This window comes from Apiospora hydei, assembly GCF_038363865.1.
Source record: "Apiospora hydei strain CBS 114990 chromosome Unknown utg000002l_segment0_segment0, whole genome shotgun sequence".
In the NCBI taxonomy this organism is placed as follows: Eukaryota; Fungi; Ascomycota; class Sordariomycetes; order Amphisphaeriales; family Apiosporaceae; genus Apiospora; species Apiospora hydei.
In genome coordinates this window covers 674,086-700,940 of record NW_027117361.1, presented here as the reverse complement: position 1 = coordinate 700,940, position 26,855 = coordinate 674,086, and the positions used below count along the sequence as shown (strand labels likewise).

The 26,855-nt window shown below is 56.5% G+C and overlaps 15 protein-coding genes across 15 annotated transcripts; 8 read left to right on the top strand and 7 right to left on the bottom strand.

Annotated features, from left to right (window-relative positions):
- Window positions 1-601: 601 nt before the first annotated feature.
- Window positions 602-1,797, top strand: PG997_000227 (uncharacterized protein; the record flags this gene model as incomplete). The annotated part of the gene is made up of 2 exons (XM_066804542.1): window positions 602-653; window positions 773-1,797. The coding sequence occupies 2 exons, from the start codon at window positions 602-604 to the stop codon at window positions 1,795-1,797; spliced, it is 1,077 nt and encodes a 358-aa protein (XP_066674315.1).
- A 529-nt stretch (window positions 1,798-2,326) lies between these two features.
- On the top strand, window positions 2,327-3,244 carry PG997_000226 (uncharacterized protein; the record flags this gene model as incomplete). The annotated part of the gene is made up of 3 exons (XM_066804541.1): window positions 2,327-2,376; window positions 2,690-2,940; window positions 2,991-3,244. The coding sequence occupies 3 exons, from the start codon at window positions 2,327-2,329 to the stop codon at window positions 3,242-3,244; spliced, it is 555 nt and encodes a 184-aa protein (XP_066674314.1).
- A 331-nt stretch (window positions 3,245-3,575) lies between these two features.
- Window positions 3,576-4,538, bottom strand: PG997_000225 (uncharacterized protein; the record flags this gene model as incomplete). The annotated part of the gene is made up of 1 exon (XM_066804540.1): window positions 3,576-4,538. One exon carries the CDS (start codon window positions 4,536-4,538, stop codon window positions 3,576-3,578), a length of 963 nt encoding a protein of 320 aa, XP_066674313.1.
- A 29-nt stretch (window positions 4,539-4,567) lies between these two features.
- On the bottom strand, window positions 4,568-5,311 carry PG997_000224 (amidohydrolase family-domain-containing protein; the record flags this gene model as incomplete). The annotated part of the gene is made up of 1 exon (XM_066804539.1): window positions 4,568-5,311. One exon carries the CDS (start codon window positions 5,309-5,311, stop codon window positions 4,568-4,570), a length of 744 nt encoding a protein of 247 aa, XP_066674312.1.
- An 865-nt stretch (window positions 5,312-6,176) lies between these two features.
- Window positions 6,177-7,113, bottom strand: PG997_000223 (uncharacterized protein; the record flags this gene model as incomplete). The annotated part of the gene is made up of 4 exons (XM_066804538.1): window positions 6,177-6,274; window positions 6,352-6,365; window positions 6,601-6,784; window positions 6,876-7,113. 4 exons carry the CDS (start codon window positions 7,111-7,113, stop codon window positions 6,177-6,179), a joined length of 534 nt encoding a protein of 177 aa, XP_066674311.1.
- A 951-nt stretch (window positions 7,114-8,064) lies between these two features.
- On the top strand, window positions 8,065-8,898 carry PG997_000222 (uncharacterized protein; the record flags this gene model as incomplete). The annotated part of the gene is made up of 3 exons (XM_066804537.1): window positions 8,065-8,309; window positions 8,383-8,593; window positions 8,704-8,898. The coding sequence occupies 3 exons, from the start codon at window positions 8,065-8,067 to the stop codon at window positions 8,896-8,898; spliced, it is 651 nt and encodes a 216-aa protein (XP_066674310.1).
- Window positions 8,899-10,102: 1,204 nt separating this feature from the next.
- Window positions 10,103-10,430, top strand: PG997_000221 (uncharacterized protein; the record flags this gene model as incomplete). Its single annotated transcript, XM_066804536.1, has 2 exons — window positions 10,103-10,187; window positions 10,258-10,430. 2 exons carry the CDS (start codon window positions 10,103-10,105, stop codon window positions 10,428-10,430), a joined length of 258 nt encoding a protein of 85 aa, XP_066674309.1.
- A 779-nt stretch (window positions 10,431-11,209) lies between these two features.
- On the top strand, window positions 11,210-12,247 carry PG997_000220 (uncharacterized protein; the record flags this gene model as incomplete). Its single annotated transcript, XM_066804535.1, has 1 exon — window positions 11,210-12,247. The coding sequence occupies one exon, from the start codon at window positions 11,210-11,212 to the stop codon at window positions 12,245-12,247; it is 1,038 nt and encodes a 345-aa protein (XP_066674308.1).
- A 139-nt stretch (window positions 12,248-12,386) lies between these two features.
- On the bottom strand, window positions 12,387-12,941 carry PG997_000219 (uncharacterized protein; the record flags this gene model as incomplete). Its single annotated transcript, XM_066804534.1, has 1 exon — window positions 12,387-12,941. One exon carries the CDS (start codon window positions 12,939-12,941, stop codon window positions 12,387-12,389), a length of 555 nt encoding a protein of 184 aa, XP_066674307.1.
- Window positions 12,942-13,967: 1,026 nt separating this feature from the next.
- On the top strand, window positions 13,968-15,049 carry PG997_000218 (uncharacterized protein; the record flags this gene model as incomplete). Its single annotated transcript, XM_066804533.1, has 2 exons — window positions 13,968-14,225; window positions 14,438-15,049. The coding sequence occupies 2 exons, from the start codon at window positions 13,968-13,970 to the stop codon at window positions 15,047-15,049; spliced, it is 870 nt and encodes a 289-aa protein (XP_066674306.1).
- Window positions 15,050-15,463: 414 nt separating this feature from the next.
- Window positions 15,464-16,571, bottom strand: PG997_000217 (uncharacterized protein; the record flags this gene model as incomplete). The annotated part of the gene is made up of 2 exons (XM_066804532.1): window positions 15,464-15,767; window positions 15,859-16,571. The coding sequence occupies 2 exons, from the start codon at window positions 16,569-16,571 to the stop codon at window positions 15,464-15,466; spliced, it is 1,017 nt and encodes a 338-aa protein (XP_066674305.1).
- Window positions 16,572-18,174: 1,603 nt separating this feature from the next.
- Window positions 18,175-19,679, top strand: PG997_000216 (histidine phosphatase superfamily; the record flags this gene model as incomplete). The annotated part of the gene is made up of 2 exons (XM_066804531.1): window positions 18,175-18,384; window positions 18,417-19,679. 2 exons carry the CDS (start codon window positions 18,175-18,177, stop codon window positions 19,677-19,679), a joined length of 1,473 nt encoding a protein of 490 aa, XP_066674304.1.
- A 157-nt stretch (window positions 19,680-19,836) lies between these two features.
- PG997_000215 (uncharacterized protein) lies at window positions 19,837-21,420 on the bottom strand (the record flags this gene model as incomplete). Its single annotated transcript, XM_066804530.1, has 3 exons — window positions 19,837-21,069; window positions 21,224-21,328; window positions 21,412-21,420. The coding sequence occupies 3 exons, from the start codon at window positions 21,418-21,420 to the stop codon at window positions 19,837-19,839; spliced, it is 1,347 nt and encodes a 448-aa protein (XP_066674303.1).
- Window positions 21,421-23,009: 1,589 nt separating this feature from the next.
- Window positions 23,010-24,125, top strand: PG997_000214 (glycoside hydrolase; the record flags this gene model as incomplete). The annotated part of the gene is made up of 1 exon (XM_066804529.1): window positions 23,010-24,125. One exon carries the CDS (start codon window positions 23,010-23,012, stop codon window positions 24,123-24,125), a length of 1,116 nt encoding a protein of 371 aa, XP_066674302.1.
- A 622-nt stretch (window positions 24,126-24,747) lies between these two features.
- PG997_000213 (cytochrome P450 52A12) lies at window positions 24,748-26,594 on the bottom strand (the record flags this gene model as incomplete). Its single annotated transcript, XM_066804528.1, has 3 exons — window positions 24,748-24,908; window positions 24,996-25,259; window positions 25,364-26,594. The coding sequence occupies 3 exons, from the start codon at window positions 26,592-26,594 to the stop codon at window positions 24,748-24,750; spliced, it is 1,656 nt and encodes a 551-aa protein (XP_066674301.1).
- Between the last annotated feature and the right edge of the window lie 261 nt (window positions 26,595-26,855).

Here is a 26,855-nt window from a genome sequence, read left to right as displayed (position 1 = left end):
CCCGATCGGCGGGTTGGGATCCCATGAACTTATATCCTGTCCACCCCAGGTTCTCCAGTGTGCCCATCCTCATGTTATCAGTTCTGTCCGTACTCGGCGTAGACGGTATTCTCCGGCTTACCAACATTCGGACCCCGGAGCGCCAAGAACGACGGGTCGTTTTCTGCAAGGAACGCCCCGCCAGTCTGCGTCAAGGCCCGCCGATAAAGAAATTCAGCCTTGGAGAGAGAGAACCCGGTTGGGATATATTTACCCTTGTTGCAAAAGAACTATGACCCACACACGCACGCCAAGTCATGTAATCTCCCGGACGGGTTCGTATATTGGCAGCTGGTCGCGTATCGGTACCAAGATGCGCGACACCTAACGGCGGCGTGGGCGATTTGACTGGATGGTAGCGAGCCTATACTGGCATACACCGTGATTGGTCGTGTGGATATATGTAACATACCGGGTACCAAGGACGGCAACGCGCCATTGGATCGGGATAAAATCCGACCAATCAGATCAAATCTGCGAGTCGATAGCGTATGATTGTGTGTATCCACTCCCATATGAAAACGAAACTCTATCATCCCTGACCTCACCGCCGCCGACGACCATGTCATTCATGTTGTGCCTAAACTACCGGACACACCCAAGACAAGTTGTAAGTGTGTACTTCATCTGGGAATTCAGAAGGATGCAATTAGCCTATATTTCTATGTATCCGAATTGCTACATCAAGCCCTTCCTCCAACTCACTTCAGACCCCTTTCTGCCGGCCTTTTAGGCTTAAGCCCCACCGGCCTTGGCCATCTCGTACTCCCGGCAAGCCTGGCGGACTTCGGCCATGGCGTTAGCAAGGGCCTGAATCACCATCTCGTCGTCCAGCGGCCGGACGGCCTTCTCGACCTCGCGCTCGTACTCGCCCCACCGGTTCGACTCCTGGATGCCCAGGTGCTTCATCCCGCCGTACTTCTCGATGGCCTGGCGCGCCATGTCGCACATCCCGGCCTTGACCATGGGCACGACCCCGCCGAACGCGGCCGTTACCTCGCACCGCGTCCGGTCCCAGCCGAGGATCTCCCGCGCGTCGGGCACGTCGTCGTCCGCGCTGTGGATCGGCAGCTGATTCGCCCGCTGCGCCGGCGCCTCGTCGGCGTGCAGCGTCAGGGGCCGGGTCGAGCCCGACCAGTAGAACGAGATGTTCATCGGCATGTAGAAGCCGAGCTGGATGTGCGCGACCACGACTTCGCGGCCCGCGGCTTCGTCCTCGGAGTCGACGCAGCTGTGGTTGTGGTAGAGCGGGCGCTCGCCGTAGCTCGGACTCCAGAGCCGCGTCTGCGTCAGCATGGTGAGCGGGAAGCGCGATTCGGGATCTTGGGTCACCTTGTACGTCGTCGTCTTGGCCGCGGTGGTCAGGTCCCCCTCGCCGAAGTGGCGGACCATCCAGGTGAGCGGCCGGTTTTTGAACATGTACATGGACGTGTACGTGCCCGTCTGCTGCATGTCCACGGTGACGCACCAGCGGAGCTTGGGGCCCTCCGGGCGTTCGAGCTCCTCCTTCAGGGCGGCTTTCGTGAGGCCCAGCCTCAGCCGCTCCCTTTCCGCTGCCTCGGCGACGAGGTCTCGCCACGGAATCGTCTGGACGGGCTGTTGGGCTTGCTGTGCGTCCGAGCTGGGCTCGGTGGTAGGGGTAACGCTACTGGGGACCGGCTCGCTCACGTAGGCGTCGCGCTTGGAGCCGTTGGACTGCTCCGGCGAATAGAAGAGGAATTGCCAGTCAAGCATGATGACGACGTTGTTGATGAGTAAACTAGTGGTAATTGTTGATGAATTCCAAGGGTGGGAAACGTTCCTGATGCTTAGGAATGCTTTACTGTGTGGGTTAATCCAGGCGATATATGTAACTGGCCTTCGTACAGTTTCAATGACAAAGAGGTCATGATGTGGCTTGGATCGACACAATACAGACAATACTGTATTGTTCGGAACAAGTGGTTTGTGTTCCAAGCTAAGCACCATTGTGGCATTTATTCTTACGCTAGCAAGTATTTTATTCATAATCGTTGATCATTACACCATATTAGTTTAAGGTAGAACCGCCGCAATATTCCGTGGCTTGGAAGACAATATTATTGTTCCAGTACAGCTAACGCGGTGTCTCTCCAATGGATTTGTGCAAGCCACAACATGTGCTCTGTTTGTCTAGAAAAGAATGTATATCTATGTAATAGCAAGCCCCCTTCAGTGATAATACCAATTGTACACAGCATCGCACTCCAAAGCAGCAACAGCTCTACACACTCATAGTCATTGACTCAATTCACATACCAACGCCATCATGTCGAGATTCAACAACCTAAACATCCAGGTCGGAAACAGCTCTGGTCAGTATGTCCCCCAACGCGCTTCCGCGTCTTCTGCTAAGAAGGACGCCGGAGTCCGGGTCGCCGCCCTTGCGCCTCGGACCAGCAGTGCCGACCCAAGCCCCAAGGGACCAAAGTTCCGCTACTGCTACAGTGTGGACGTCCAATGAACTTCCAGCCTCGAGTCAGCGGCAGCGTCTTCATCATCCACCTCCTGGATGCTCCCCTTCGTCCGCGGCCACGCAAACGTAAGCGAAGAGAAGGGCGGACGGACCATAGCCACCAAGCTCCTATCCTCAAGCCCCGCCTCGCGCTTCCCGCTGACCATGGTCTGCCAGACCCGCCTCTGGAGCCCGACCTACGGCTCGCCCCCCGCCACAGCACGACCACAGCTGCCTCGAGCCTGGCGAAAAAGGAGATGAGGAGACCGTCGTGGCCTGTATCCGGCTCGGCTTCTACCTCCCCTGCGCCATAGCATCGCTCCCTTCCTTCGACTGCGGCGGCCGGGCCCAGCTCGCGCACACCGAGTCTATCCGCGCGCCTCTACCAAACCGCCTGCCCGCGCGTCGCGAGGCCGACGACCTCGCCGGTACGCTCGAGGTGCTGGAGTGGAGCGAGAACCTGCCCGTGACGAACCAGTTCGGGGGCTCGTCCCCTGCGTCAAAGCCACGCTCCGGCACGTCGTGCGCGAGGCGCTGGAGACGCGCGGGTTCGTCTTGGACGGCGACGACGACAAGCAGCGGGATACGGGCAGGTGGGAGGAGGCCGAGGATGAGTTCGAGGCTGCGGTGGGAGCGCTCGATGAGGAAATTGTGCTGCATGCCCTGGGCGGTGCTATTGCGCAGATACGTGAGGCTTGTGAGGACTATGAGAAGGAGAAGGGTGGGGCTTAAGCAGAGGTAGGTTGAAGTTGGGAAACGTAGACTGAAGTAGGAATAACATGTCATAGCAAAGTATAGAAACAGATTCTCCGTGCTTATCTCTGTATTATGTACATTTACAGCAATGTGACACTCTTAGATGGACAATATATATTTTGATTATATCGGCCGTTGGCCTGCAGTTGAGTTCTATGTTGCTAATTATATGGCGGTTTCGAATTCATCTGCTGCAACGTTTCTCTTTTTATATTTGGGATTCCTCTCCACAACAGCCTCTTCTTTCAGAATTTGAAAACACTGCATATAAATATTGTTTTCATTAACCTAGGTACTTTCGGTTACGTTACAGGCCAGCCGCACAGCCGGCGGCCGCGCCAGTGTCGTGAACGACGGCGCCGCCAACCACGGTCAGAACGGAGCTCAACTTCCTGAGGTCCTCGTCCGGCACACCGAAATAGTCGTCGTTCAGCACGACAACATCGCCCAGCCGGCCCACCTCCAACGCGCCGAGGAGGGGCTCGTCCGGACCGCCGAGGAACCACTGGTTGGCACGCGTGTACATGCGCAGGAACTCGCGCCGGGTGATCTGCTGTCCCTCGTTGATCTGGTCGCCCAGGGCGTTCTTGCCGGTGACGGCGTAGTACGCCTGCACCCACGGGTTCATCGGCGCGATCTGCATACCGTCGCCCCCGATGCCGGCCTGGATGCCGCTGTCGACGATGGTCCGGTAGGGCGGACCCGCGCTCGGGGCGGTGCCCGCGAGGTACTGCCAGCTCGACAGGTTGACGCCGCCGCCGATCTTTTTCAGGCGGGCGAGGTACTCGGCCGTAATCAGGGGCACGTGGGCGACGACCCAGCGGAGGTCTTGGATGCCGACCTCGGCGTCGACCTTCTCGAAGGCCTCGATCTGCGTCTGAAAATCGGTCGCCGTCAGCGAGTGCACCTCGACGCGCCACCGCGCCCGCGCCGCCGCCAGCGCCGCGGCCTCGAACACGGGGCCCCCGCTGTACTCGTCGAGGTCCGCGATGAACTCGCCGATGCCGCCCGTGCGCACCATGTCGCCGCCGAAGAAGGGGAAGGCGTTGCGGAGCCGCTGCGTCAGCGCGGGCACGCCCGTGTCGTTGTCCTGGTGCAGGTAGTTGATGCGCAGGCGCACGGTGCCCTGGCGCTCCCTGTACACGGCCAGCCACGGGTCGTGCATGGCGTAGTTGTCCTCGTGGCCCGCGCCGTCCGCGGACGTGCCCGTGGCTTGGAACGCGCCTTGGTCTAGGTGCGTCGTGATGCCCATGCTCGCGGCGTAGGCCATGGCGTCACGCACGCCGCGCGTGCGGTTGGCTAGGTGAGCTGCTGGCGCAGCGTGAGCAGGGCCTTGCCGGTCTCGTCGCCCGCCGCGATGGACCCGTTGGCGCTGATGGCGACGGGCCCAGTTGCTAGGTTTGCGGACTCGAAGTAGGCCTTGCCCAGGCTGTTGGTCACGCTCGGCCCGTTAAAGCCGATAGAAATAAAGGCCGGGTGCTGCGGCAGCGCCGCATCGAGCTCCTCGAGCGTCGGCAGCCGGCGCTCGCCGAACTGGTTCGAGTGGAAGCCGCCGATGGTGGTGATGAAGCTGCCCGGGGGCACGGCGTCGCGGCTGGCGCGCGCGGCCAAGGTCTGCTGCACGTCGGCGACTGAGTACGCATTCTCGAGGGGCGTGTGGTACCCTGGCCGGTTGCCCATCAGGACGATATGGTTGTGGCTCTCGACGAGGCCCGGGACGGCCACGCGCCCGCCCAGGTCGATGGTCGGCGGGCTGCCGAGGAAGCTCTTGCGCGCGTCGGCCGCGCTGTCGCCCACGTAGACGATGCTGCCGTCCTTGATGCCGACGACCGTGGCCACGGTCTCGCCCGCGTCCATGGTGTGGATCGTGCCGTTGAAGAGCAGCAGGTCACCGCGGAGCGCGCCGCTCTTGTACGATTGGGCCACGTCCGCCAGCGTGCCACAAACGGCTGTATTGTCGTTCTGGGCCGTGATGGCTGCCGCCGTGCCGACCCATGATCGGGCGACCAACGATAGAAACAATGGCGCGTTCTTGAATTGCATCGTGGCCTGTTGTTTCTCTAACTAGCCAGGGAAGAGGGCGAAAGAAACTGCCACAACAACTTCCGAGGGACCCAGAATGTATTGAACGATTTCAAATCTTCAGGCATCGCAAACGCACGTACCCGCGACTCGCATAACTCGCATGATATAAAATTCCCGCAGCGTCGTAGCGAAGACGGGGAGTGGTGGTAGAGTTACGGCAACGGCGATTCTTTTGTCGGGGTAATGCCGCAATTCCTGGGCTAAGCCCCCTTTCCCGATTGGGCATCGCGCAGCCCCTGTAACGTACCCCTGTTATTTCACCGCGGTCTAGGTATGATACCCGGTAACGTTTCTTGGTCAGTCTCGAAGTAGTTCTACTAATACGTTACATCTAGTAACCTGCTTTTTGACTGTAGATTCATTTACACTTTCATTTTCTACTAGTATAAAAGTAATGCATGAGATTCCCAAAGTATAGCCCTAAGCAATCCAAAGACACCACAGGAGACAGATGTCCTCCAAGCGACGGCGAGACGTATGTGTTACTCACTCGGCCACACGATATGCATGCCCGGACCATGGGTGATTGTCTCGATGGCACCATCTACCATGGGGAATGAAAGTCCTAAACAATACAGCGAGAGATTAGTATTGGATCCGCTCGTGTCTGGTTTCCCCATACCCTTTCGGCCACATCTTCCCGAGAGGCTACGTGCAACAGGAAGGGAGGGGGTGAGGCAGAGGGAATAAGAAAGGAGAGGAAGATTTTACCGAGCTGCGGGTGCACGAGGGAGTGTTGATCGAGCACGGAGAACGAGCGGGCGGCGGCCCAGCCGTCCAGGGCGTCCCAGTCAGCGCAGGTGTGGTCGACGCGGAAGTTGGGTCACGGGGTGCGCCACTCGGGCGACTTCCAGTCGAGCGTGATGATCGACGTGTCGGGGTGGCACATGAGAGCTTGGCGGATGTCGTCGATGCAGTGGTCTTCGGAGCGGGATGGGATGTTAGTGTAAATGGGACACAAAAGGGAAAGGGAATATTAGTCGCGTGTCAATACTTACCAACGTGCACATCCCTGTCAGTTGTGTTAGTATCATTATAGTCAGAATGAAGGACTTGACGAATATATTTCTGTTTTCATACTGTACTTAGCGTGCTGTTCATGCCATCAAATAATCCCTCATGGAACCTGTGAAAAGGGAGTAATATTCAAGGGGCGAAAAGTCGATAGTGCTAAGTTTGGAAAGCCCACCAAGCAGTGCAGATGATGAATTGCATTCAGCTGTCCATAATAGCCCTACTTATCGTACAGTTCTAGAGCCGTCCTGTTCATCATCTGAAGCTCATCCTTGCTGAGGCGAATGTTGAAGTGCTTGATGAGGTCTGACCACGCCCTGTCCAGCTCCGGCCGTGGCTCCCCGCGGTACGGGCTGGCTTGATGCAGGGCGCCGTCGTAGGCGACTTTGTGGTATCGAAGCGCGCCGTTGGCCGGAGCTGAGGCGTGTTGTCAATATTATTGCATGAAAATATAATAAGTGGTGCAGATTCGCGGCACAGCCATTACAACAGAGGAGAAGGGACTCACAGTATGCTACAGATCCAGATAGCTTGTCGTCTGTGGTTTGGTACTCGAAGGCTAGAAGATACGCTAAACTGTAGGACATGAACAGCAGGACATGGAAGATGTAGGGCCAGAGACGTAGTCTTCGTTGAGCGGTCTTTCGTGGTTCTTGATTTAACGGTCCTCCTTTCTCGAAGTCTGGAATCAGCGGGTCGTTGGATGACTCACTGTCGTCATGTGAGTTATGGTACTCTGGGTCCATTTTGTGTTTGTTTTGTTATCCTTCAGGACTTGTATCGGAAGGTGGTTTGAGATGTGTACAGCGTTAAGTGAGGACGGGTTTCCAGATATGGTCTTTGGAAGAACAGGTGGCCAGATAGCCCAGACTCATAAGAGGGATTGAAGATGGGAAAAAGAAACGAAAGTAGAGAGGGATACGGACAGAGGGCCCCAGTGTCGATCCAGTCAATGTGAGATAGAAAGAACCTCGCCATCCACGAAGAAGGCGGGATATTGCATATAAAGCCACAAGGTGACCTCCTTGATGATTATTGGCTGTATGCAGTCAATACGGCGTGTTTTATACAGCCAATACGACACACTCCTTCCGAATCATGCGTGATATTGTTGCATTATATGGTAGCCTGATATTCATTAGATAAAAACTACAGAATAGCCAGTAGCGGCCATGTCTTCACCTCCTAGATGAGGTACAATATCGCCGCTTCGTAGTGGCGTTGAGAGGCAAAACGTGACAAACAAAGTAACGATGTTACAATGCAGGCTCTCAAATGTGGATGTCTCGTCATTCTAGTGCGCCACATAAGCCGCCTCGGTTTGATCTATGCGGTCGATCAAATGACACTGGACTTAGTGAGTAAACAGGTCCGACAACCGGTCGAAAACGATAATCGCTAATGCATCTCAAATAATGTAATAGTTCGTTTGTGTCACCAAACTTTGAACAATAAGAAATTAAGGCATCCGTGAGCTCCCGCAGCGAGAAAGATGGGGGCGACTGATTGATATTCTCAATGACGCTTTTGTTCTTTTACTTTTGGATTCATACCGGCGCAAGCTAGCAGAAGTAAATAACTCAAAACCGAGCAACCCCGACACACACATCGCTTTCTTTATCAGAAACGCCAGCCATGACCGAATGAAGTCTTCCAAGATGACATTTCTCAGAAACCTACAATTCCTACGTCCCAATATGCCCGAGCCGCCTTACCTTCAGGTTCCTGGGGATGATATCGACAACATCGACCATCCTCAACATACCACCCGAAAGACTCCTTGGCTGCCTCTCAAGGCTGCTTGCGTGGTTTTCGCCAGTTTTACTGTAGGATGCCTCGTTACATATCCTATTGCGGCTTACACCGCTCTATCAGGGGCTCAGCACGCCCCTGGCAACAACCTCAAAGTGCCGTCGTTCCCCCAGTTTGCTCCTGAGAGTGAGTTCCACTCAAACTTAATCCAATTCCGAATCATTTCTATTGGAAAGTGCTCACAATACTCCCTTCCCGAGTAGTGCCAACCACAACCGTGGTTTTCCAACGCAAGCCGGCCTTGATGGAGCCCCCAGCGAGGAGAACCAACGGGTCTGGGACGCACTCGTCCCCATAGGCCGCGGCTTCGTCAACGTGTCAAGCCCGGAGACTTACGGGCTCCTGAGGGGAATCCCCTCCGAATCTGGCGTCGACCGGTACTCGATGGCGATGTATCACCAGTTACACTGCCTTGTAAGAGCGCCACCCCTTTTCCCCTGACGTATCCGCCGCAAGCCATGTATTTGCCGTGTTGCCGTATCTCCGGCACCCCGCAGACGAGGATGCTGACTTGCACGCACTAGGGCGTACTCCGCGCCCAATTCTGGAAGCTGGTCGACATGTCGGAGCCGGGCTGGACGGACGCCGCACGGCTGGAGGCGGTACGCCACATAGTGCGCAGCCGTCACGCCCAGCACTGCATCGCCTACCTGGTCCAGGGCGTCCAGTGCTCCGCCGACCTGACGGTCGAGTGGGCGGATATAGGCGGGAAGGGGTAGATGGCTGGGGGATCCCGCACCAGTGCAAAGACCCTGAGGCGGTTTGGTCCTGGATGGAGGCGAACCACGGACCAGTGGTCGGGGGCCACCGTCACCTACATGATTAGAGAATTCGAATCTTTCTACGGCGGCGGGAACGCAGGTGTGACAGACGCACTCCCATACAGAGTGGGTGCTGGGGAGGGGAAGAGTGTGGAGCGGATGACCAGACGATCAACTATAGCCATCTGCGCAGCAGGGACTCTAATGCCTATGCCTTATGCATATCTTAACCGATGATCTGAGAGCCACAAGTGTTCTGATTGGGCGAAATACAAATCCACCTGTACGCGTATATGCAATGTGTCTGGGGCTCCCCAAAGACCTTGGCACTCGATGGAGCTTGTAAATTTCAAGGCATGCATTGGACTTTCAATTACGTGCATAGTGGCTCAACTAATGTCGTCGTCCTGCATGCTAAGCTTCAGTCGTTGTTGCAGCCTCCTACGCAATATGTGCTGTGTAACACAAAGCCGTTGTCGTCTGTGCCACAACGGAAGTGTCCAGTGCAATAGGATCGCGGAAATCGTTCCGCCGATCGCAAGGGACCGGAATTTTCGGTCACCCAAATACGCGAATACGACGCCGGTTCCTGAGCATCTGAGACAGACGGGTCCGGCCTCGTTCTTGTGATAGATGGATATTTACATCCAGCCTTCATCTGTCCTCGTCAGCACCCCAGATGTGCAACGGGGCGCGTAGGGAGACAATAGATCGTCCCTGTGCTTCTCGGCCTTCTACCTAGCCCCAACGTGCATATACGCGCTAGATACTCAAGGCTCCTGTTTGCGAGTGTAGATCCGTCCATGATACCACAGCCGACCTCCATGTGATGGGTACATGGCGCGGACGATCAACATGAACTGAGGGCGGGGTAGTGTAGATCAGAAAGTGAATCATAATGATGCCCGGAAACATGAAGAGACCCCGGGGCAATTTGTCCGGAGTCGGTTCTGTCGAGAGCCAGTTATATTATATATGTGTGTGTCTTTGTAGAATAGAGGCGATATTCCATTGCTTCAACTCACCAGTCCAACTTCATTGGTACATCCATCAAACCCCTCATCCAATTTATATGCTCTATCGATCTTCAACCCATTTGCCACTTGCTCTGTAGACACAAGAACAAACAAACATCAATTCCAGCCTCTAACATCCTGCCAAAATGCTCGGCCGCAACGCTGTCGTACTTCTCACATTCCTGGCCAGCAGGCTCGCGATGCCGCTGATGGCAAATCATGTCGCCCATGGTAAGTCTATTTCACGCTTCCAGGCTTTGTCGTGGTACTGCACCGAAAGTCTAGACTGACACCGAAACAGATGAGCATCTTGCTGTCCGCACCGGATTGGAGCAGGACGAAGACGCCGCCCAGAGTATTTACAGTAAACGTGCTGTTTTGGGACAGGACGAGGATGCTGCACAGAGTCTCTATGGCAGGCGTGCTGTTTCTGGTGAGGACGAAGATGCCACCGAGCACTTTTACACCAAGTGATATTCAGTGCCTCTCTTCCCCTATGGCCTGTGCCTCATAGCAGGGATGCCAATCAGCCGCCTGGAACTAGAAGTTCGACATCTGAGGCAAGGCTTGAGGCGAAAGGTTGCTTGGCTGGGGGCCGCGCATCATATTGGGACATTTTGTTGTTGACTGGCAGTGCTTCCCCCTTTTCCCCCAGGGGCCGAGAATAATCCACTCATTTTCCATGATAGCTATCTTGACATACTGAGATTGAATACAAATTTCTATGGTAGGAGTATTAAAGCTATGTGACGTGATATTTTTGAGTAGACGAGGTGGTGGTCGATTAGCGCGACCAGATACTGAACCCTCGGACAAAACATGAGATAGCGTCTTCTTGGACAATTTCTGACCTGCAAAACAGGGAATTAGCAAACATGTCCACCATGATGCCATGGCACCAGTGAGACCATTGCCATCCACACAAAGGTATCTGTTGCGCCATGCTCTTTGTTCTTTGTTTCCTATGTACAGTCCGGGTCACCGGTGTATCCTCTGTACAACATGTGAAGATCATCACGAGCAAAGCCGCTGTTTCCCGGCGACCTCGTCGTTATTGGAACAATTGCTTTGTGTCTGTTAGACAGAAAACAGTCTGATGGTGTCTCGGTAGTTGATGACTTTTATATCAGCTCGGCTTAACCCCGGACATCGGGGGAAATTCCACCCAGCACAATGCAAGTAAGTATACACTTACACGAACGCACACACCTGCTTTTCTGTCCTAATACTCGTCATCCCAAAATCCCGCAGACATGTCTTCGTCCAACCTCCCCGGCACCGGCTCCGGTCAAGGCAACGCCCCGCCCCCTACGGAGTCCTCATGGTTCCCAGACTATACCCAGCATATGCTGGCCAGCCCGGACCAGCAGAGCCAGCAACGCCTGGTGTCTGATTGTCCTATTTGTAAAGTCAACTGCCTCGACATAACCAAAACCGCGCCTGGTATGAGTTTCGAGGCAGTAGCGGACATGGTCATGGCCCACTACGGCAAGGGGACGTCGTTCGAGATCACGGGTCTCCTCCCCTGCGGCCACCTAATCGCTGGCGACTGCCTGCGGCAGCACCTCTTCAACCGGGACGTGTGTCCCATGTGCCGGGCCGACATCAGGTGCGGCAAGTGCAACCAGCCCCTCGTGCTGGCGTGCGTGCAGGGCCAGGGCCAGACCCAGACGCGGATCGGCCGCGACGCGCCCCTGCCGGCGGCGCCGGACGCGCAGGACCAGGCGAAGAGGGTCTACTGCCGCGCCTGCGTCCTGAAGCAGGCTGTGCTCCTGCTCAACACTGCCTTCGTCGGCCGAGAGGAGTGCGTCCTGTGCCAGCTACCCGCCAACCGGATCCCGGACGAGACGCCGGAGGCGCACCGCGCCCGGCGGCTGGCCGCCGCGGAGCAGTTCATGCGCGACCGGCTGCGGCTCGTGGCCTCGCTGGTGTACCCGAACGTCAGCACCATTTGGGACTCGCAGCGGGTCGCCGACGTCGCGGCTCGGTGGGCCGGCCCCCGCGCGCGCTTCGTCGACGAGTGGGTGGCGAACCCGATCCTGACGGGGCCGAACATGCAGGCCCGCATCTACCAGACCTGCTTCACGTGCGCCGACCAGGCCCCGTTCCCGGGCGTGCCCGACGTCGTGTCGCTCACCATGACGGTCGTGGAGCTGTTGCCGCTGCTCAAGGAGAACCTCGACTCCACCTTGGCGTGGTTCACGGACGTTGACGAGGCCATGGAGATCGATGCTTGTAGGCCAGCTAACGATGATATTATGGCAGTTCTGCTTGGTCAAACAATGCAGTAGGTAAGTCGGTAAGTGATAGAGAATAGACGCCCCATTGTACCCGTTTGAAATATAGCCAATTCATTCCATAATCTACTTGATTGGTGACCACTTTCATGTGAAATGCTTCTGGTACCCAGCGATAGAGAGGTCGGGCAGCTTAGGAAAATCTACCCTTCCGCATTTCTCTTGGCTGGCTTCCCTCAGGACATACCCAGTACTGACTCAGGTGCTCCAACGCGTCTTTCGAGGCGCCAGTATCCAAAATCCCTTCCGCCTCCAAGTCGTCCATCACGACGGAGATCCAGTAGCGACAACCCTCCCACTCTGGCGAGAACGTGTAGGAATGTCGACCCTTGTCTTGTATCATGTGCAGAATCTCGGACGCCGTTTTGGTGGCGCGGCAGTCATACGTGAAGGTCCGCAGCGCCTCGTCCGTGAAGGTGCAGCCCCGGAACGCAGTGACGAGGATCTGCCCGCGCAGGCCGTCCTCGCCGTAGCCGGGCGCCATGTCGAGCATGACGCAGGAGCCGGGCGAGGTCTCGAGGCAGACGACCCAGTGGTTTGTGGGGGGCTGGCCGTCTTCGCCTTGGTTAAGCTCGTTGCGCAGGGCGCATAGGTGGATCTTGTTGACCTCGGCCTTCTGTAAATCGTCTTCCGAGACCATTAGGAGCCAGTGGGCGTCGTCCAGGTCGGTGGTAATTGGCGACATCATAGCGTGCGTGGGTGCGCGGCCGTCAGTTCAAAATTGAAAAGGGGGAAGAAATTGCCGTGGCAGTGGTGTCACTTGGAAGCGAGCTGGATTATATATGCTCAACTTTATAGTTTGCAGTTTACAGAGTTTGTGCTGTCAAACCTTGAAACTTATTTCAAACCCTGGTTCTTGTGGTTTGCGCCATAGTGGCTGCCACATCTAGTATAACAAATTTATAAGATGTAGTATTCCAGCTATACTCTTAATGTTTTGATCCCGTGGCGGAAGGTATGATAATGGGATAAATGATTAATTACGCTATCAGTATCTCTTTCACTCCTACAAAGTTAAAACATGTTAGGAACTATGAGACCCAGAAAGAGTGTTGTAGAAAGCCCATATGTTCACTCGCCGTGAGCGTGCCAAGACAAGTTAAGAATGAGACAGTCTGCTCTCCGGTCATCAACACAATGCATATGTAGTACCCTGGTATATAACAAACGTATGACGCGTCAACGGAGTGGTATTACAATATTCCCGTTCCCGGACCATGAATAGAACATAAACAGAGCCAAACGCGCCCCGCAGGCCATCCAAACGCACCAACAACTACTTTCTCCCGTTTTCGATTCATACCGGTATACCAACAGAGGTAAATAACCGACAAGCTCGTGGGCCTAGCAAATTTATAACCAATACTTTCGAACTCTAAAAGGTATCAATGTACATTCCAAAATCTCCAAAAGCCATGGATGAGCAAAACCTTGACCCCTTGCTCCGTCGTTCTCAGAGCTCCATTCGTCCTGAGTCTCCGGGCCTCTTCGTTCCTCAATCTGAGAGCCCCGTTCGCCCTCCCCTCTCCGCAAACCCCTTTCTTGTTTCCAACGAGAGACCCCCCAAACCGGTCCAGCCGCTTCGATTTACAAGCAACAACGACCCCATACTAAAACATGACAACTTCGACACCGACTCCATCCCCGACCACGTCCTCGCCGAGTTCGACGAGGTCCTACCCCACGCCATGAAGGCGTGTATCGCCCGGGACAAATGCGTCAGCGTGCTGTGCCACTATTTCGACCGACACGCCCCCTGCCGCTCCCGAAGGCGTGCCACCAGATCGTCCAGATCCACCCCGGCCGGGGCGACGCGCCGCCCAAGCAGGAGTCGATCGAGCGCGTCGTGGTCTGGCACACCTTCCTCGACGCCGCGGAGCTGATGCCGTACAACCACCCGTACATGGCGAAGCTGGCGCGGCTGGCGGCCGATCTGCGGTACTCGCCCAAGACCGGACAGTCTTATGGTCGGGTACGTTGTTTGATCCTTCTTCCTTGTCTTGGGGGCTTTCGGGATATATCTGCTGATTCCATATGTGCTGGCTGCCTATAGCAACATGCAATCACCGAGCCCCGGCGCAGACTTGACCTTATCGCACTTCATAAAGCCATACGCAGACGACACGATCGTGAGTTCGTTTTTTTTACCTCGTTCCCCGGGCCTCTCTTTGTTTGCCTGTCTAGCAAACGAGGGAGCCCAGGCATCTCACAACCCGCGCAGCATGTGCTGAACGAAACGACTTTACAGCTCCTCTCCGAGACGAGAACCTCGACGAACCAGCCCGTCTCGACCGTGACCGCCGCTGGATCAACAAGAACGCCTTCTACGCCAACATCTACCCCCTCGGCTGGCCTGAGCACGCCGACTACCTCCACGACGTCCTGGACCTCGCGTTCGGGCCCGGCGACAACGGCAGCAAGCGAAGCGACCCTATCTGGCGCGACGCCCACGTCTCGGCCGCGGCACAGTGGATCCTGTACAACGGGCAGGCCATCTTCCAGGAGGTGCTGAACCCCGCGGACTTCCCGATCATGGGCGCGAAGCCGCTGCGGCTGTCATTGGCGGAGTGGCGGCACTGCAAGGAGGGGTTCCGGGGCGTTGGGGATAGTGAAGGCGAAGAGGGTCAGGGCAAGGAGGAGGTTAAGGGGTTGGCGGCGAGGGCGGCGCGGCTGATGGACGCGGTCGAAGAGAGTATGATGGCGGTGCTGGGGCCGGCGGTGGCTCCGCGGGACACGGAGGAGTTCATCTATATGATTGCGAGGAGGATGAAGTATACTCTACATAAGGGATTGTAGATGGCGGCATTGGTTTGGTTGTCAACGGTAGTACCTTGTTGTAGTTAGTTTGAGCATGTTGGTGGTTTCGCTTTGTGTGAGTCTTGTTTCTGCTGGCCGGTCCAGGATGAACCGAAAAAGAAGAAAACAAAAGGAGACAGGGAGGTGGCAATTCGTACAGTCTGATCGAACCTATCTTAAAGTCTAAGCACATCAACGCATTGAGATATATAGCTTGACCAATGACGAATGTTCAAATAGCGAAAAGCGCAAATGGTATCTTGGCATCGTTCGTCTTCGCGTCTATTATTCATTACTTATATGGGTATTAATTGTGCACCGTACAACCCGCTACATTAAGCCGTACGCAAGCTCGCTCACAATATTCTAACTCCCTTTGCCCACTCCCTCCACATCTACCGATGCGTGAGCACATCAGACTGCTTGTCCCGCATGGCCCGCCGTTGAAGGATTGGGTGCGTAGAAACCCTCGGCGGGCGCAGCGTGGGCCTGCTGCGGGTGAGCGGATGAGGTGACAGCTTTTTCATTGACGGCAGAAGCGCCCTGATGGCCGGGCGCCATGTAGGTCTGGGCCGGCATCATGGGCATCATGCCGGGCTGCTGGGGCGCGAGGTACATGGACAGGTGCTGCGTGGGGACCATGATGACGGGCCCGCGCATCCGGTTGCGCTGGTTGGTCTCGACGCAAGCGCGGACGAAAATGACGAAGTGGGTGATGCTAAAGGAATTTGATCTGTCAGTAAGGTGGGTAAAGAGAAGAAGCTCCTGATCTGAAGATTGGCTTGGTTGGGGGATGATATGAAACTTACGTGAGGAGGCAGATGAAAGCCAGCACCGCGCGCTTGGCGGGGATGTAGAAGCTCTTGAGGTTGCTGAGGTAATCTTCGTTGCAGTACTCCTCGTAGAAAGACGAAGAGTGGTAGTAGTATGTGTTGCAGTCGTATGGGTCGTAGTACGTGGACTCGAGGTAGTCTGAGATGGAGAAGAGCAGCGTGACGATGCCGGCCAGCCATAGGACGAGGTCCACGCCGACGTGGGCGCCGGGGTGGATGCCCTGGCGATGCTGCTGCTGCTGCTGCTGCTGTTGTCCTTCCGGCTGCTGAGCGGGGCTACGGCGGCGGCGGGCGAGGCAGATGCAGACGGTGAGGAGCTCGGCCAGGTCCCAGACGACGCAGACGATGACGAGGGGGATGACGACGAACTCGTAGCCGTAGCTGTAGATGGTGCTCATGGGGCCGAGGGCCAGGCCCAGGGAGACGCCGAGCAGGATGACGGCGAAGACGACGGAAGCGACGGTCAGCGCGATCTTGGCCCAGTACCAGTTCTTGTCGAAGGGGATCACGCGCGGCGAGGCGCCGTAGGCGTAGTAGGGCGCCGGCTGCTGGAACGGTTGCGCCTGTTGGGACTGGTAAGACGCGTGAGGTTGCTGAGGAGGTGACATGGCGGCCGCGGGCTGGGTCGGCGCTGCTGCTGCATCGTGCTGCTGTCCTTGGACTGGCGACGATGCATGGGTTTGCTCCATCTCCGTCTCTTTTCTTGTGTTTCTGTTCCTTTCCCAAATCGACCGATTCGCAATCGCCCAAAGAGCTCGCTCGGACTTCGAAAGTCCCGAGTCGATGAGCTTCTATATCCAAAATGCCAACCCCGAGTCAGAGTCGCAGGATCGGCGGATTAAGCTTAAAATGCTACTTCGGAAGGAACCGAGCTGTGGGTGTGGGACAAGACAAAGACCAACAACTAATAATAGACTAGCAGTGCTACCCAGTCGGGAAATAGATAAGCACTGGGTATAGGCAAGCCTTATTACTAGTTGTAAGTTGTCAAGAAAACGAGCGACAAAGTGCGAGCGAGCAACAGAAACAAAAGGGCAAAGTCCTCGACGCACAGAGGATTGGGCCGACTTCTTATTCAAAGTCGTCGGGAACCGCAAGCGCTGTAGGCAACAGCGTAAGGGCGGCCCCAGAGTCGAAGATGAAAATTGCTTTAGCCAAACCTCCTAACCTCGAACAGGGGGCACGGGCGGCACCAAACAGCCCATTTTTGTCCCAGTTCGGGTTGAAGCCGTGGACGCTAGCCGGTTAGGTCGCGATAGGCGACATTAGACGGGCTGCATAGGGCCTAGATCCAGCTGTCGCTAATATTAGCAAAGCCAGTCGAGCGCGCAAGGGCGCCACAGCCGCAGACCGTTGATCTTGCTTTCTCGTGTTTGCTGACTGACGTTCAACACCATGTGTCGTGTGTGATGCAAACCGTTTGCCGTGATACGGGGTTATGGTGGTATTCGTGTTTTGTGGGGGCCAGCTCCATCGACTGCGCGGTATGACAGCTACTAGGCAGCGGTGGCAAGTGATGCTTCTGAGCCTGAGCGGCACACCGATAGAAACGTATGGCAGACCAAGAACAAAAAAGCAAACAAAAACATACAACACCGAGGATTCCCAGGTCGTCACCGACCCTAGTACTAATTCGGCTCTCTGCTGCTTATATATGGGAGAGCGGACGGGATCCCTAGTATTCAGCAGGATATGGTCGTATGTGAAAGAAACGCGCGTTTTGGGGCTTTATATACCCTTTTTGGAAGTCGCTAGTCAATTGTTCTGTCCATTGGTCAGATGCAGGAGCTTCGCTCGATTGATTGTGTCGCTTGGATGTAGGCAACTTTAAAGTGCATTGCCACTCAATGCCGCCAGATGCTCGATTGATTCAACTTGGAAGATAAATCGCATGTTGCAACAGCAGCTTCGACTCGGACCACCAACAGGTCAGGGCCAGAGAGTTCCCTCTCTACCGGCCATGACGCGCCGCGATCTATGATTGTCCGATTGATGAGATCGGAGTTGGGTCGACTACGCCCAGAAATTTGAGTTGTCCTGCAACCTGTAAGCTGAGAAAGCTGCAGCACGTGGGGGTAAATACCACCCCAAATTCAATAACACTCATCTCCGATACTGGGATGCGGACATAAACAGCGTATTCTTTTCATTGTATATAAGAAAAGGCGAATGGCTGCCTTTCCACGATGGGCGAATAGACCTGCGAAACTTCTTCTGTTTCTAGGCATCGCCTTTTTCGTGTTTCTCAAGTGGTCTGCATCATCAACATCGCCGTCGTTCCCCAATAGCACGATGATGAACCCCACCTCCTCCCTGGTGCTCTCAGCCGCAGCCGCAGCTTCGGCCGCGAGCGTGAATCTGGACTGGCACGCCCCGTCCGCATCCGCCGTGAACAACCTCACGTCAGCTCTGCAGGCCTCTGGGACGTACGGCTTCATCTTCAACACGTCCCGGACGCCCGACGCGCAGTACGGGACCTACAACTGGTGCAACATGCCGCACGTGCGGCGCACCGAGTACCCCTTACCCCCAAGGACGCAGCAGGAGAGGACGAGTACGAGCTGCGGTACGTCGAGGTCATCCAGCGCCACCACAAGCGCACCCCCTACGCCGCCAACGCGTTCCCCGTCGAGCCCTACCGCTGGGACTGCGACGACCAGGGCCTGTACTACTTCGGGCAGTCCCTCGCAGCGGACACCGACGCCTCGAAGAGGTCGGCGCAGACGTATTGGAAGGGGACTAACTCGACCATCAACCCCTTCGTCCCCGCGGGCTGGATCGGGTCCTGCCAGTTCCCGCAGATCACCTCGGGCGGCCTGGACGACTCCCGCACGCACGGCGAGGACTTGTACGACGTCTACCACTCCCTCCTGGGCTTCCTCCCCAGCCGCGAGGCAGAAGACGGAGAAGCATGGCGCCGACAGGTAGTCTACCGCGTCACCAACAACCAAATCACCTCCCAAGTAGCCAGCCAACTCATCGCCGGCATGTGGGGCGAGTCCGCCCTCACCCGCTCCGTCCCCCTCCTCATCCAAGCCTCCGGTGTCGACTCCCTGGAACCCCAATACCCCTGCCCCTCCGGCACGTCCGCGTTCGACCGTCTCAAAACCGCCGCCACCGCGCGCTGGCAACAGCACCTCGACGCCGCCCGCCCCCTCTTCGCGACCCTGGACGCCATCTCGGGCGTCCCGCCCACCGACACCGCGTTCCACGCCAGCTTCGACCACTACTACGACAACCTCTCCGCGCGCCAGTGCCACGGCGACACCGGCAAACCCCTCCCCTGCAATGCCACCACGGGCGAATGCGTGACCCAGGACCTCGCCGACGCCGTCTACCGGCTCGGCCAGTGGGAGTACAGCCACCTCTACCGCGACGCCGGCCCCGCCGCGCTGCGTTCCTCGGCCGCCGCGTACGGCGTCTGGATCGCAGAACTAGCCGCCCACCTGCGGGCCGTCTCCTCGGGAGGGGGGATGGGCGACGTGCGCTACTTCCATAACGTGGCGCACGACGGGTCGCTGAGCCGCGTGCTGGCGATCCTGCAGATCGACGTCATGGTCTGGCCGGGAATGGGCAGCGAGGTCGTCTTCGAAGTGTACCGGAAGAAGGAGGCGGGCGATGGCAGCGAGCACTACGTCCGCGTGCTGTTCGGGGGCCGGCCGCTCAAGTCGAGCAATCCCACCCTGGGGCTGATCGACATGCTGCCCCTCGAGACCCTGATGGCCTACTTCGACGGCCTGGTGGGCCAGAACGCGAGTCTGATCAAGGGGAAGTGCAATGGCAGCATTCCCCTGTAACGAGTCATGGCTGTTTGGATGAGATGAGATTTTACAAGTAGTACACCATACGCCGTCATGTCTGATGTTGGAGATATAAAATGTTCGGCTTAATCTTAGTATATTAATAGATATGTGCATTCTGAAATGTGCATTGTCATAAATAAGTTGGCCTTCATCAGACTTTGAGTGACTTCTCGAGATCATCCCAACGCCCCCGTCGCAGCGGGTCCAGCTCACTAAGTTTCGCGAGCCAGGCCATCATCTCGTCCTGATTCGCGGCGTCGCCATCTGACTCGCCCATGGCCCGATACGCCATCGCGTACTCCAGCAGGGCCTCGTAGATTAGCTTGACGTCGGCGTAGTCTTCCAGCAGATCCTTGATCTCGGCCACCTCCCTGTCCACAAACTCGCGCCGGTCGGCCAGGCTCAGGTTTGGCGCGATAAGTTCCTTCGTCGTCCCCTTCTCGTCACTCTCAGCCGCATTCTTGGCGCCGACGGCGGTGATGTGGTCCATTAGGAATTGATGGTAATACCACAAGCTCTGGTCTTCGGGTCCGACGTTCAATCCCTCCCTCACCAGCTCTAACTCTTCCTCGAGGAACTTCTTGCGCCCCGCATCATCAGCGCCCCGCTCATCCAGGAGCCGTAGCGCCAGTTTACTTCGGTTGTGCCAGGCGCTGAAATTCGACAGGTCGACCTTGATCATGCTGTACGTGTACGCGAACTCGGACTCGGTCATGCTTTTCGGGGTCGTCGTTGATCCAACATCATCACTGCCGTCGGTTTTCGTCGTCGATTCGAGCGCGGACACGATGAAGCGGCGGTAGCTCCAGGCGTGGAAGTTGCGGCGGTCCTTGGTCAGCATCTTGGAGTCGAGGGCCAGCTCGGCGACCCAGAAGTCGCGCGCCGCGCCCGCGGGCAGGATGGCGTCGCACAGCGACAGGAGGAAGGAGCGGTAGCCCCAGATCCAGTAGCATTTCGGGAACTCGATGAGGAGCGGGATCGTGAAGTTGAGCTCGGCCTGGACGACCGAGGTGTCGGCTGCTATGTCGGCCTTTTCGTCTTCTTCTGCTTTGCCCTCGGCATTATCGGCAGTGTCTTCTTTCTTCTGCTCAGGTGTAGTACCACTCCCTCCATCCTTCCTGGGTGACGGGGACGTCGCTGGGGCGGCCGGGGTCGCAGCCGAGGGCGACGGCGAGGAGGCGGCGCAGGACGGTTTCGTAGTGACGCTCCGAGAAGTACTCGGCGACGCCCTCGAGCGCCATAACCCAGCCGAGCGTCTGGACAATGAGCCAGAGATTAGACAGCGGCGACGGACGTTCCATATCGTGTAGTATTCGGGGTTGAGCCGCAGGATTTTCGTGGTCAGCTGGAAGAGCGCGGGGTCGCTGTAGTTTGCTTGTTTCACCTGTTTCGCGGTCGCGGAGAAAGGGGCGGTCGTTAGCTCAGGATGCGGCGGCGAGGATACGCGAGATCCCTGCAGGTAGCTAATGCGATGAAGAGAAAAAAGGAGATGATCCAAAGACGATGCAGCATCAAGTCATTCGGAATCGCACACGTACATGAGATTGTATCTGGTCGTCGAGATCACGGTACTTCTGGATCCTGTCGAGGTCTTGCTGCCGCTGCTCCTCGGTTCGGCTGCGGTTCGTCCGGGCTATGCCATGCTACAGCCAAAGCCAAGCACGCCGGAGTATCAGCCCAGCCGGTTCTCTCTCATGTTGTTTGGAGCGGTATGTTGCAAACCTACACTGGCCATGGCTTTGGTTCGCAAATTCTGTGCGAGTACTTTGACACAATATGTGATTACTGATTTCAGATCAAATGAAGGGACGATTGGCAAGTTGAGATCAATCAATTCTACTGCCGACAGTAAACAAGACGACCCCTCTACAGCCGATAATTGTAGGCAGCCACATCATCACTGGACAGCCGGATTAGGTGGGTGCAGGTGCTTTAGTGCCAGCCAACAGCGCTATCTCCCAATCGATAAGGCCCTGAGCCTGCCCCGCCTCCCTAAGCTGCTCCCGTCTGCCCCCCGCATCCAGGCTAATTTTAGGTGGCCTTGAGGCTAGTGTCTTCAAGCTTACGGGCCTTAAGGTTAATTGCCCCGATCACCACTCAGCATTGGACAAACATGGGAATTGAGCCTCGAGATGCACCAACGCAATGCAATCCAGTAACTTAAGACCATGCATGCATCTCATCGTCGAGATCGGCGCTCTTCCCGGCTATTATACATCCACTACATGCAGTAGATAACCCAATCCCTAGATTCTCACCAGAAAAGAATGCAACAACGCACAAGAAAAACGCCCTTCTCCGGCCTGAGGACGGCAGATGGTCACACTGGCAGCATGCATTTCGCCTTGCAGGAGTTGTTGGCCAGAGACCGCCTGCGTTGTTTTCTTATTTGAATCTCTCCCTCCTTGCATTGTTCATGACCCTTGCTCCGAACACGATGGGCTCTGCCTGCCCAGCACCTATCCCCGGACGGTAGCCAGCGTCGTCTGGTCGAAGCAGTGCTTTCTCCGAAATGCAGGCGCAACTGCGCATATTGTTGAGATTTTTATTAAAGTTGGTTCACTCTCCTCCTATCGGCGAAAGCACAGCATTAACACATATATAAGGAAAGAGAATCCTGCAGCAGGAGCAGTGCAACAAACGGTCCTGCCAAGCATCGTATTCTCTTCGCATTTCGTCATTACCCTGAACCCGACGTCGCATTGCCCCTGCATCATTGGCGATAATAATCTACTGCCGTGTGTGTGCTGGCAAACCGACCGAGTTGTTGACTGTTGACATTAAGGAGGGGCCTATCACCTTCCTCTCGGTATAGCTCAAGCCTCTTAAGATCGCGGTTGCTACGTCTCGCCGTGTCATTGGTGCGACGCCCCCTGATCCGACTTCAACGAGCGCGCTTACTCGTGCTTTTCGCGGACCCCTCGAAACAAGCCGATTGCATTGGACATATTCGAGTTCAACAATAGGGCCGAGTCGCTTATTCGTTGCGTATTGCTTCTTGTCTTGGACCGATTCAAGATCTCTCCGTCCCGCGTCGAGCACGACACCCACTCGCTTCTAACAACCAATCCTGCTTTGGACTGCAACCTGCAATTTCCCCCGGCGGTACCAACTCTACCTCGAATAAATAGAACGTTCTTGGACTCAGGAATCGTCAAACCGATATACGTTCGAGGCAGGAAGCACCCTCTTTTCATCCAAAGTCTGGCCAAAGATCTTTCCGGCCTTGCGCTCACTAACACCATCAATTCACGTCACACTCACTTCATTGGCCCTCCGCTCCCTTTCTCCTTACATCCACGTTTGGAAACACCAGCAAACACCATGAAATTGGCACAGCTTTTTGGAGCTTCATGCCTGATGCTCTCAAGTCTCGTTTCCAGTCTGGCCATACCAAACTCTGCAATTCTGGATGCAACGAAGGCCTCCATCAACGCATTGAACACCTATTATGACAACACCACAGGACGATGGAACCCGAAAGTCAATTGGTGGTACAGCGGCATTGCCCTGCAGGCCATTCTCGACTACATGCAGACCACGGGCTCTAAAGAGTACCTGGCCATGGCCCAGCACACCATCGACATCCAACGTGCCCCCATTGACTGGTATCCCCAGGGCGGCGGCGACTTCCGCGCCGACAGTACCGACGATACCGCCTGGTGGGCCCTGGCCCTGCTCCACATGTACGAGCTGACCGGGAACAGCACCTACCTGGACATCGCCAAGGAAGACGAGGCCTACATCTGGAAGTACTGGCTGCCCGAGACGTGCAAGGGCGGCGTGATCTGGAACATCCCGGACCTCAAGTACAAGAACGCCATCAGCAACGAGCTGTACCTCGAGCTGGCCGCGTCCCTGCACAACCTGATCCCGGGCGACACCTTGTACCTGAACCGCAGCATCACCCAGTGGCAGTGGTTCAGCGGGAGCGGCATGATCAACTCCCATAATCTCATCAACGACGGCCTGCTCGAGCCCGACGCCAACAACTCGTCCGTGTGCCGCAACAACAACGCCGACGTCTGGACGTACAACCAGGGCGTCGTGCTCGGCGGGCTCGTCGAGCTGCACCGGGCGACGGGCGAGCAGGGCTATCTCGACACGGCGCGCAAGATCGCCGACGCCGTCGTGAACAGTGCCACGCTCTCGCCTGGCGGGATCCTGACCGAGACGTGCTCGGGCGGCTCGGACTCTTGCACCATTAACGGGTGGTCGTTCAAGGGCATCTTCATGAATCGGCTCGCGAAGCTCAACAAGGCGCTCGCGGACAACCCCTACAGCGAGTACATTCGGAACAATGAGCAGACGATGTACAACAATGCTCGTAACGGCTCGGATTTCTATGGTGGTATATGGCAGAAGCCTTTTGATGGCGAGGATTTGGGGAAGCAGGTTAGTGCCGTGAACCTACTCATCGCCACGTTGGGGCTTTCTTAGATGGATACATGTCAGTGCCCAATGTATATTGATAATGTGAGGTGGGCATTTTGGGCGTAATGTTTAATTAGAAGCTGCGAGCCCCTGGACAGACTAGGAATGCTTTTCTTATTAAGTCATGGACATACAATAAATGAACAAATCAAACATAATGGCATCCAGAAACTTTTCTGTTTCTTCCCAAGTGCTAAACACCTTCAGCCTGCAGTCCGTGTGCATCTGGGCGAGTCTCCTCATATGATTCCACTCCCGTATTAACCATCTGCAAGTATTCAAATATAAGACGCATGGCGCTGCTCTCGGTCACAAACATGACAATTTTGGAATTTCATCTATGGCAATGACACACAACCCCTTTGATAATTCCACCTGTGAAAATGTACTACCTGTGTGTCTATAGACATCTCGCAAATCAGCCATTATTGGCTGAAACCCAAAGACCGGCGCAAGTGAGCATGTAAATCAACACCATGGGGCATGATAGAATATTACCATTGCAAAATAAACTCATTAAGGGGGGGTATACGCAAAGCTCTCAACCAAACATCTTCCCAGTCATCATATATGCTTACATTAACGAGCAGCAAAGCCATCGACGCCACCCACGTATAAATCAACCAACTTACGAAGAAGCGCGATACAAGCCGACCTTCACGCCGTTCCTCGAGCATATCGTCAACCCCACGCTCTCGACCCACGGGCCCGGGTCGCGGTTCTCGATACGCTCGAACTCCTGGACGAGACGGGTCGTGACGTACGCCGCCTCGGTCAAGGCGTATTGTTCTGCGCGAAGAAACACGAACGATTAGCACCACTCGGGGAAGAGACGTTTTGTTTGGCGAAAAGGGAAACGGAAAAAAAGAAACTCACGTCCAACGCAGATCCGCGGCCCCCCATTGAACGGCAGGTACTCCCAGCTCGGCCGCAGGTGCTCCCAGCGCTCCGGCCGGAACTCTTCGGCGTCGTCGCCGTAGAACTCGCGCCGGCGGTGCAGGGTGTAGATGGTCCAGGCCACGATGGTGCCCTTGGGCACGAACAGCGGGGACTGCCCGTCGGAGCCGCCGCCGCGCGGCAACACGGTGTCTTGGAGGGCTTGCTTGTTGTTGAGGGGGACGACGGGGTGGGTGCGGAGGGCTGCGGGGCGGTTCCGGGTTAGCTATCTTGACCAGTACAGGATGGAATATTTCTTTTCTTTTTGTTTTACTGTGATTGGCAATAGGGGGAGGGACAAGACTCACATTCGTTTAGACAGTACTTGACGTATTTCAGATTCTTCAGCGTCTCGTACGTCGGTGGCCGGCCCTCGAGCCCGGCCACATCGGCCTTGAGCTTGGCCCAGACGTCGGGCCTTCGGGCGAGGACGAAGAAGAGGTTCGACAGAAACGACGCCGTCGTGTCGCGGCCCGCCAGCAGGATGTTGAGGAGCTCGTCCCGAATCACCTTGCGATCCTTGGTCGCCTTCGCCAGCTCGTGGAGGAAGACGTACTTCTCGCCATCGGTGCCAGTCGTTGTGCTTGTGCTGCTGCTGCTACCACCGCCCTTTTCGAGGTCCATCGCCTCGCGCCGCCGCACCGCCTCCTCGACGAACCGGTCCACGTACGCGTGCGCGAACTTGATCGCCGCGTCGCCGCGCGGGTGCGGCCGCAGGTGGTACATCCAGCTCAACCGCGCCCGCATCAGGATATCCGCCTGCGCATCGTTCATGGCCTCCGCAAACGCCGAGTCGCTCGCGCTCGCCGCGGCCTCGCCGTTCGCGCCCACGACGAGCCCGCCGCTCTCCTGGAGCGCGCGCAGCGAGTGCACCGAGGTCCCGAACAGGAACTCGGAGGCCGTGTCGATGGTGAGACGGAAAAACAACGTCTGCAGGTCGACCGTGACGTCGCCGCTCCGGGGCAGCAACTGGAAGAACAGCGACAGGTGCCGCTCGAGCGCCTCGAGGTCCGCGATCTGCTCGCGCGCGAAGTTGGGGCGGAGCAGGGCGCGCGACTCGTGCCAGCGCGCGCCGTCGACGACGAAGATGCCGCGGCCGAGCAGCGGGCCGAACGAGCCGGTCCGCGTGTCGCCGTGGCCGTAGTCCTTGAAGCGCGTCGCGAGCACCGTCTTGATGTTCTCGGGGTCCGTCGTCACGAAGGCGTCGGCGCCGCCGCCGAGCCAGCCGGGGAAGCGGAGGCCCATGCGCGCGGCAAAGGTCGGGCCGTAGGTGCTGTTGCGCCAGTGCAGCCACTCGAGCATGGTGCCGGCTTTGGCCCGCTGGATTTGGGAGTAGACGGCGTCGAGGCCGAGGATGGGGTCCCGGTTGGGGAAGCGTCTTTGCACGGGCCGGCAGTTGTGCGCTTGCTTGAAGCGGCGGCGGCTTAGGTACAGATTCGTGCGCTTTGCTGCCCAGATCAGGAGGAGGGCGCAGAGGAGGCCGAGGAGAAGCTGGCGTGAGGTGCCCATCGGCGCCTCGGTCGTATTGCTGAAGCCCATGGTGAGATGCAAGTAGGCCGCTTATCGTGTGTATGGGTGAGCGTTTGTTGCGAGTTCAATGAAGGATTTGGTGCCTGTGCATTTGAATTTGGAAAAGCAGCAGTCCCAGAGCCCTGGGACCATACGTAAGCAGGTTTTTCGTCTTGATGGTCTGACCCCTGGTTTCGCGTGTCGGCAAAGGAAAGGCCTTTGATACTAGTGTGAGTAAGGGGGTGTTTGCTGTTCAACCCAAAATGTGATGAAAGGAGGAAACAATGGCTA